Consider the following 8485-nt stretch of genomic DNA (forward strand, 5'->3'; position numbering starts at 1 on the left):
GGGAGCGCTTGATACGTTCAGTGAAGAGTGTTCTCACTTCAGTTCTCAAACAGCAAATTCTGGACGATGAAGGGCTTCATACTGTTTTCTGTGAGGCTGAGGCCATATTGAATGATAGACCAATCACAAAAGTCTCTGATGACCCAGATGACCTGGAGGCGCTCACACCTAATCACATTCTGACGTTAAAGGGCAAGCCAGTCATGCCACCAGGACTGTTTGATCACAGTGACCTGTACATCAGGAAAAGGTGGAGACAAACACAATACATGGCAGAGCTCAGAGATGGATTTCGGAATACCTACCAATGATGCAAGAGAGACAGAAGTGGACAAGACCAAGAAGAAGTCTTACTCCTGGAGACATCGTCCTCATTGCAGATGCCACAGCCCCAAGAGGATCTTGGCTAATGGGGAAAATTTTGGATGTGAGAGCAGATGCAAAGGGCCTGGTGCGCTCTGTGCGCCTTCGAACAAGAACCAGCATTCTGGAGAGGCCGGTGACAAAGCTCTGCCTGCTGCTGGAGGCAGGAGTGTGACACCATGGACCCTCTTTTTCTCTCTCTCTCTTTCTGTCTTTCTCTCTTTTTTTGTTTTGTTTCAGGTTCATCACAAAGAAGAGAGTGAACTGAAGCTAATGGGATAGACTGTTTAGTTATAGGTTAGGATTGACTGAATAGCTCCTTTGAGAAATTAAAGTAATTGTGATTTAATGCACAATTAGGGGCCGGAGTGTGGGAGCTATTCGGTGTTATTTAGTTTATTGTTTAGATTTCATTATTCTATTTTGATTTCATTATGATTATATTACTGTTAGTATTCTGTTAGTTTATCATTTTTGTAGTTGGGTGTTTTGTTGTTATTTGTTTGTTTCATTTGGGCACGGTAGGGAGGCACCGTAGGTTATATAGGTAAGTGCACGGTAGGGACCAGCATGCACCTGGGTGGGCAAATGGTTTTTTACCGGAGCGGGAGAGGCACAGGAATTTTTCTTTGTTCTGTGTTTGCTTGTTATCCGATTAAATAAATCACGTTTTTTGTTGAAAATTGAAAGTCGTTTGGACTTCATGCTTTCTCCCATCCGTGTACACCACAACCCACGGTGCAAAAGTGGCCTTTTGAGTTTTTTATGATTTAAAGTTTGATTAGAAATTTTTCGTTGCTTTTGTGGACAAACGGCCACTAAGATGTGTATAAGAGACAGGACTTCATGCTTTCTCCCATCTGTGTACACCACAACCCACGGTGCAAAAGTGGCCTTTTGAGTTTTTTATGATTTAAAGTTTGATTAGAAACTTTTTGTTGCTCTTTGTGGACAAACGGCCACTACAGTGTGGTTTTCTTAAAATAATTATTAAATAAACCATCTGATACAATGCTCCACTGCAAATGTTTTAAATACCGAGTATTTTGTGACAAATAACTAAACAATATACACAGCTCCATTACTTCAGGTCCTGTCAAACAAGTAACAACCCTTATCCACTTCACTGGAGTCAGTGAGGGTTGATGACATACTGTGATTGGCCAACGGCAGAACCCATTTGAAATTGTTTTTAAAAAAACAACAACAACAAAAAAAAGCAACTCTATATGTGCTGGTCAGTGTTGATGCAGTGGTGGGCTGCCTCAGATAAATCAGTGTATGGGAAACACTGGATTCTTTGTGTATAACTCAGCTCATTGTGTGTGTTGGTTGTTCTCCAGCTGCAGCTGCATGAGAGAGGAATGAAGATTCATCAGATCATTTATGACCAGGTAACAGCACTGTTTAATGTTTAGACCTGTGTGTTCAGGTAACATGTTGGATATAGTTCCATTTGTATTATCATTATGTATTCCTGTGCCAGTGCTATTACAAGACAGATCTACAAGACAGATCTGTGGCTGAATAATAATAAAAAAAATCATAATAACAAGTGTCTGCCATGAGGAAGGTGTGGATTACTGTTCATTATAAGGGAAGAATAAGGATAGAATTAGCAGACAATCACAGCTACAGTGGATGTATGACTAGTGTAAATGTGTAATTACTGTATCTGTTTGTGTGTGTGTGTGAACATATTTGAGAATTATACATGTAATTGGCAGATTCAAGTGAACTGTTGGAAATGTGTTTGCAGGCCTGCAGGTTGCTGTCAGATGATTATGAGCAGGTCCGCTCTGCGGCGGTGCAGATGGTTTGGGTGCTCAGCCAGCTGTACCCGGAAAGGTGAGAAGACCGTGACATTCAGAGTGACTTACTGTGGGTGTAGGTGTAGATTTAGCTGCACTCTCTCAGCATTGTAACAACAGGGACAGCAGGGAACTGAGTACTAACCGCTCATATCTGTAACACTTGTTTCTGCCCAAGTGTTCTTCAGTCAGACACTGAAAACTTTGTTTTACATTAAATTGTGCTCCCTGTGATGCTACAGCTTATTGCCTTGATAATATTTGCTATGTTGCTTGCTGATATTTTGATTTGGTTAACTAGTTACGTGAATGCTGAAGGTTACCAATAACAAGTGACACTTTACATTTTAAATTTCCAAGCAGCCATTTTCTGACTGGCTACAACAGTTTTTTGCTGTGGCCTTGCCTGACTTGCAGTTCACTGTCCTCTCTGGTCCAATCAGCATCGTGCCCATCCCATCATCTAATGAAGAGATCCGACTGGTTGATGATGCGTTTGGGAAGATCAGTCACATGGTCAGTGATGGCTCCTGGATGGTTCGGGTACAGGCTGCCAAAACACTGGTGAGACCAACACACACTGTAGTCATACAGTTATTTCCATCCCCATAATTACTTTTTTCAATCTAGGCCTGATAGACAGAGTTAGCTAACTTGCGTTGTGTTGTGAGTATTTGCAGCACATGTGTTGTCAAACTGATGAAGATGTTTTCTGAAGTTGTTTTATGTTTTGTCTGTTTTTTGTCATGTGTATTTTTAAAGTGCAGTGTGTTGAGCTCTCAGGGCCACTGTAAAATAAGCTCTTGAGTCACTTTGACATGAGGGTCACTACAGCAATCTATGTTGGGTGTAGTAACATTTCTATAGCAGTTCCAACAACGCACACGTCTCTGAATGCTGTTCACAATTATCATCCCCTTTTATACAAAAATATTGATTTTAATTTATACTACAAATTAATCTGAAGGGATTTTTCTGACATCACTTCCCTTTTGGTGCAGGGCAAAATAGATAGTAAAATGACTCACCCTTGTATAACCACAGTAATTATCAGACAAGCTCTCTCCCTCCTTTTCATTTTCAAACTTTTCAGCTGCACAGATGAATAAATATCCAACAAAATGCTTTACATACTGTGCAGCATGTAAGCAATAGGAATCAGTGCGAGTCTTTACTGAACATCTTATCATTATTTGTTTGTGCGCTGTTGGCATTATAAAGGAGATGGTAGAATTATCTCTCCAATAAATGATGATGTATGTAGATATTATACACTCTCACTGGTCATCGAAAAGGCTTTTAACAGCAAAATACATTTTTGAATCCATCTCTGATTTGGCATGTAACACTTTTCTTTCTTCAGGTCATTAAACCTTTCAACTCACCAATGTCACATGAGCATCATGGCTCTTTCTGCAGCAGCTCTATCAAGCCTGAATAAAGCCATAACAAACATTTACATTATAGACACTTATATCTCTATGACAAAAAGCCAGTAATGTTGCACATTCTGTATTTGAAAAGGAGTTTAGATTGCAACACAAACACAACAATATCTATAGTGAAACTTTTTTTTTTTTTTTTGTGTGTGTGTGTCAGGGTTCAATGCTGCAGGTCAGTCCTCACTTTCTGGAGCAAACTTTGGATAAGAAGCTGATGTCAGATCTCAGGGTGAGTACTTGTTGATTTATTTATTTTTTTTAATAGGAAATCTCTGCGCAAAATAAGAAACTCTTAAAATGTTAATCAGCACACCTCCACTCACTGCTTCTCCCTCCTCTTCTTTTCTGCGTCCAGAGGAAGCGTACAGCCCATGAACGGGCCAAGGAGCTCTTTGCCTCCGGAGAGTTCTCCTCTGGCAGGAAGTGGGCCGATGACGCCCCCAAGGAGAAACTGGACACCAACACCGTCAACCTCATCGCCTCAGGTGCCTGCGGTGCCTTCGTTCACGGACTGGAGGACGAGATGTTTGGTACGGAAAACATGATCCTGCATATCTTTGTTTTTCAGTAAATGAGAGAGCCCAAAGGGTTGTGATGTTCAGCTCACACAGCCATAGGACGTTACTGATGTGTCATCTTCATATATGTTTATGATTTTGTTGATTTATAATCAGTTAAGTAGGAGATAATATGTATTTGTTGCATCAAAACTTATCTTTATCTTATTTGACCTTTTTTTATGTCTCCAAAAAGAGGCCACCCAGTGACAAAGTGATTTTGGCTTTTTACCACATAATATGTTGCCATGATTTTCTCCAAGGTTTTAGTGTCAGCAAATATGAATAATTTCAAATTAAAATGTAACTTATAAGAAAGTCAGAGACTGTTATTTCTGTCCAACTCCTCTCTTCACTCGCCCTCCTCTCTATCTCGTACTCATTGGATTTACTGTATTGCTCTACATATTTAATGTTCTCTGACTGCAGTGCTTTTCCCACTGGTCTCTAATATATTTTCAGAGGTCCGTATCGCGGCGGTGGAGGCGTTGTGCCAGCTAGCTCGGTCATCTCCGAGCTTTGCCGAAAAGTGTCTGGACTTCCTGGTCGACATGTTCAATGACGAGATTGAGGAAGTGAGGCTGCAGTCCATTCACGTGCTGAGAGAAATCTCTACCCATATAACTCTCAGGGAGGACCAGCTGGACACTGTGCTGGCTGTGTTGGAGGTATACGCACAAATACACTCACTCAGGTCAAACTGTCTGTGAAGTATTCTCTAGTTTGTTACACAACAACTTTCTTTAAGCCTGATATATGCCCACATTGATTAAGCCGCTGTCGGTCTCCAGGACTCGTCTCGTGACATCAGAGAAGCTCTCCATGAATTACTTTGTTACACCAACGTCTCCACTAAAGAGTGTATCCAGCTGGCTCTGCTGGAGCTGCTGAAGAACCTCAACAAGTATCCCACTGACCGCAACTCTGTCTGGAAGTAAGACTGTGTGTTTGTGTGTGTACGTGCGTGTGTGCGTGCGTGTGGCTGTTCCTTGTTCAGGAGGCAAGTTCAGGATTGGGACTAGGGTTCAAGTCAGTGGTTCTCAAATCTGTGCTGCACCCTGGGGCACCTTAAGCAACTTACATTAAATATATTTACAACAATATTACATCAAAGCTCCATTATCTCAAGATAACCGGATAAAAAAAGAATTGCCTTTCTGGACTTCAGTGTATTGTCGTGGAAATATGATACAATACTCATGAAAGTGACTGTGATTTTCAACCCCATCAGAGCAACAACAACAGTAAGAATTAGAACAATAGAGCCCTGAATCTGGTGGTATTGTTCTTATTAAAGATTCAGAAAGCAAAGGAACAATATAAACGTATTTCTGCTGTTATACAAACACTTTGTAATGCCCCTTTAGCTTTTAAAGCTATAGCTCCAGGTGAAGGATTACATGATCCAAACTACATGAAAAAACTGACCCTGACCCTGCTCCTCTTAGTTCTTGTTTTCATGTGACTGCAGAGATGTCACTGGTCAGCTATGAAGGAACACTTGGTTTATCATTAACACTCTTTCAGAAATTCCAAATCATATTGAACAGCTCAGTAAGTAAATGGCCCATCATTACTCCCATCAAAAGCTGGATGAAAGGTGACAGAAGCAGTTTTCACTGGATAGAAACTGTGAAACTGTTGATGATTGATTGTGTTTTTTATTTCCTCTCAGGTGTCTGATGTTCATGGGTTCCCGCCACCCAACACTGGTGTTGCCGCTGGTTTCTGAACTGCTGAGCACACACCCGTATTTTGACACACCAGAGCCTGACATGGACGATCCAGCCTGTATCCTTCACACACCTGAAAACTCTTAAAACACACACACACATAGATGCAAACAAGCCATATCAACCTGATTTTGAAGCAGTCTCCACATCAACCTTGATACATTAAAATTTGTTGTTTTTCTTTTTCTAATTCCACATTTTTATTGTAAACCAGTTGTTAATAACAGGCAGCGGTTTATAGCCATGTTGAGCTTCAGTTAGGCACCAGCCAAGGACTGGCAGTACAACCAAGACTGGCACTGTTGTAATCGGTCAGTAGTTTGGCAGGTCAGCATTAAAAGTTGTCAGTTTCTTCAGATGTAGCAGCCGAGACAAACTTTAAATGCTGAATGTCTACGCAGTGTTTGTCTCATTTTATCATTAACAGATTATTTCTAATACTGTTGCTGTACAGACATAAAACGTTTCTAAAAATATTAAACCACTGCCAGGAAAGATCAATATGCAGAAAATGAATTAAACTAAACCATGACGAGGTTTACAGCCGACAAACAATACAAGGTGACAATGAAGTTTTCCCCAATATTGAAATTTCTTCCTTTTCTATAGAAAACAGATCACTCCTGTTTATACATGTTGCTACGTTCTGAATATTAAAGCTGAATGAACAGTGCAGCTTCACCACAGACACTGTGTTTATGTTTATTACAGTGTCTCAGAAGAACTTTGAACCGTTTTTTCTTTCTTGACTCTGGTTGTTGATCTCAGACATCGCGGTGCTGGTGTTGGTGTTCAACGCTGCCAAGTCGTGCCCCACCATGCCGTCGCTGTTCTCCGACCACACCTTCAGACACTACGTCTACCTCAGGGACAGTCTGTCACACCTTGTACCACCACTAAGAGTGAGAACTGACACACTGCAGTATTCAGAATAAGGTCATATTCCTGCAGTTCATGTCAATATTGACACTGACAGGAAGGTTTTATCGCCTGTTCATAACCGTGGGCAAGGATGTTATGTTTACAAAAAGTACTGAACCAATTTGCACCAAACTTGGTGCAGGGATGAATGTTGGGCCAGGGAAGAAGCCATTTTAGTGCTGACGCAGTTAAAAGGGTGGGTCTGGGAATTTTTTGTCACTTTCCTAAACATCTTGAGACATTTTCATCAGTTTCTCAAGAAATAATGTCTGGATCTACTCAGGGCCATTCTAGTTTACGATGTCTAACCCTAACCCTTTAAAGGCAAAGTTTCATACAGAAGGTTCCAGTGCCACGTTCCAAGTACCAATCCCAGTTTTCTAAAATACAAGGTGACGCCTTCAGATTACTGTGTCGTCAGACCAACAGAAAACATTCAACATTTCTGCCTGAAAAATGAAGATTAGTCGATTATTGAAATTGTTGCTTTTTTATATATAGCCAGAAAGTAAAGTTAGCCACAATACTGTTCAAACATCAATAACATTTAGTAAATTACCATCCCAAGTCATAATAGTCTGAATGATGCTGTACACGAGTTGTAGTTCTCTCTTGGCTTGTGTTTAGTCAGTCAGAATTGTTCAGCGCTGCAAACTCAAACCCAGTTGTTCTTGGGTCTTCAGAAAGTCCTACTTAAGGAGCAGGAAATTTATGGGGCCAAAACTGGAACCAGGTTCCTGCTGTTTGGGAGTGCACTCACTGTCTCACCTGTAACTGTCCTCCTATCTTTTAGTTGCCGGGCAGGAAGCAGGTGTATGGTCTGGACTCGGTGGATTCGGGTTCTGGTTCAGGTTCTGTGGAATCAGCTCAGCTTTTCCTTCAACAGAGTTTAAACAGGGTCAGCACCATCCAGAACCTGGAAGCACCTGGAGCTCAGGACCTGCTGGATTTCACTATACGGTATACACACGCACACACACACACACACACACACACACACACACACACACACACACACACACACAAAGCCCTGCTTTTTCCTACACTTTTCACCTGGGTAGTAATTGTCACTTTATTCACATGTTTTATGTGGGAGCTCCAGAAACGTCTCAGAAGCTTTTGTATTTTTAAAAATCAAAACACTAATAATGAACAAAGTTTGCAAATAACATCATCTACAAACCGGGGTCTGGTCATGTTTGTACTGTTTCAGTAGTGATGGTCTTCACCTTCCGGAGGTCCTGGCTATCAGTGTTAATGTTTTTGTGATAGTGGCATCCTGTGGCAAAACCCAGCACATAACCTTTGTATCCTGCAGAATCATCGAAATTTGACTGTAGTGAATGTTATTGTTACTTTTTAAGGAGCTTAAAAATTTACAGTGCCTGAGGTTTTTTTTTTAATGATTTTAAAAATTTCTTGGAGTTTGAGGTTTTCTGTCCTGGTCTTCTGTGTGTCTGCCAGAGACCTGCAGCGGCTCGGGGAACTGCAGACAGAGCTCGCTGGAGCTGCTGATTTCTGTGCCACATACCTGCGCTGCCAGCTGCTGCTCATCAAGGTAGGAGCGTGTGTGTCTGTGTTTTAATATGTGAAGGCTGATGTTACTTTCAAGACAAAAATGCTTCAAACAGCAAGTGTGTGTGTGTGTGTGTGTGTGT

General features: G+C 41.2%; 1 protein-coding gene and 1 long non-coding RNA gene across 2 annotated transcripts in view; one reads left to right on the top strand and one right to left on the bottom strand.

Annotated features, from left to right (window-relative positions):
• Nucleotides 1-8485, top strand: part of ints4 (integrator complex subunit 4) — a 21620-nt gene that overhangs the window by 9583 nt on the left and 3552 nt on the right. The window contains exons 7-17 of the mRNA XM_023397160.2: nt 1707-1757; nt 2123-2211; nt 2618-2738; nt 3774-3845; nt 3972-4146; nt 4636-4841; nt 4965-5107; nt 5849-5964; nt 6675-6808; nt 7621-7787; nt 8292-8385. Coding sequence (XP_023252928.1) covers nt 1707-1757; nt 2123-2211; nt 2618-2738; nt 3774-3845; nt 3972-4146; nt 4636-4841; nt 4965-5107; nt 5849-5964; nt 6675-6808; nt 7621-7787; nt 8292-8385 — 1368 coding nt within the window. The remainder of the gene's footprint in view (nt 1-1706; nt 1758-2122; nt 2212-2617; nt 2739-3773; nt 3846-3971; nt 4147-4635; nt 4842-4964; nt 5108-5848; nt 5965-6674; nt 6809-7620; nt 7788-8291; nt 8386-8485) is intronic.
• LOC147817204 (uncharacterized) lies at nt 5446-7678 on the bottom strand. The gene is made up of 2 exons (XR_015436557.1): nt 7596-7678; nt 5446-5986 (listed from the first exon to the last, which is right to left on the bottom strand). It is a non-coding gene; the product is annotated as an uncharacterized LOC147817204 (long non-coding RNA).

This window comes from Seriola lalandi, unplaced genomic scaffold, assembly GCF_002814215.2.
Source record: "Seriola lalandi dorsalis isolate HSWRI2012SDOR001 ecotype SW California unplaced genomic scaffold, Sedor1 jcf7180002054998, whole genome shotgun sequence".
Lineage (NCBI taxonomy): Eukaryota > Metazoa > Chordata > Actinopteri > Carangiformes > Carangidae > Seriola > Seriola lalandi.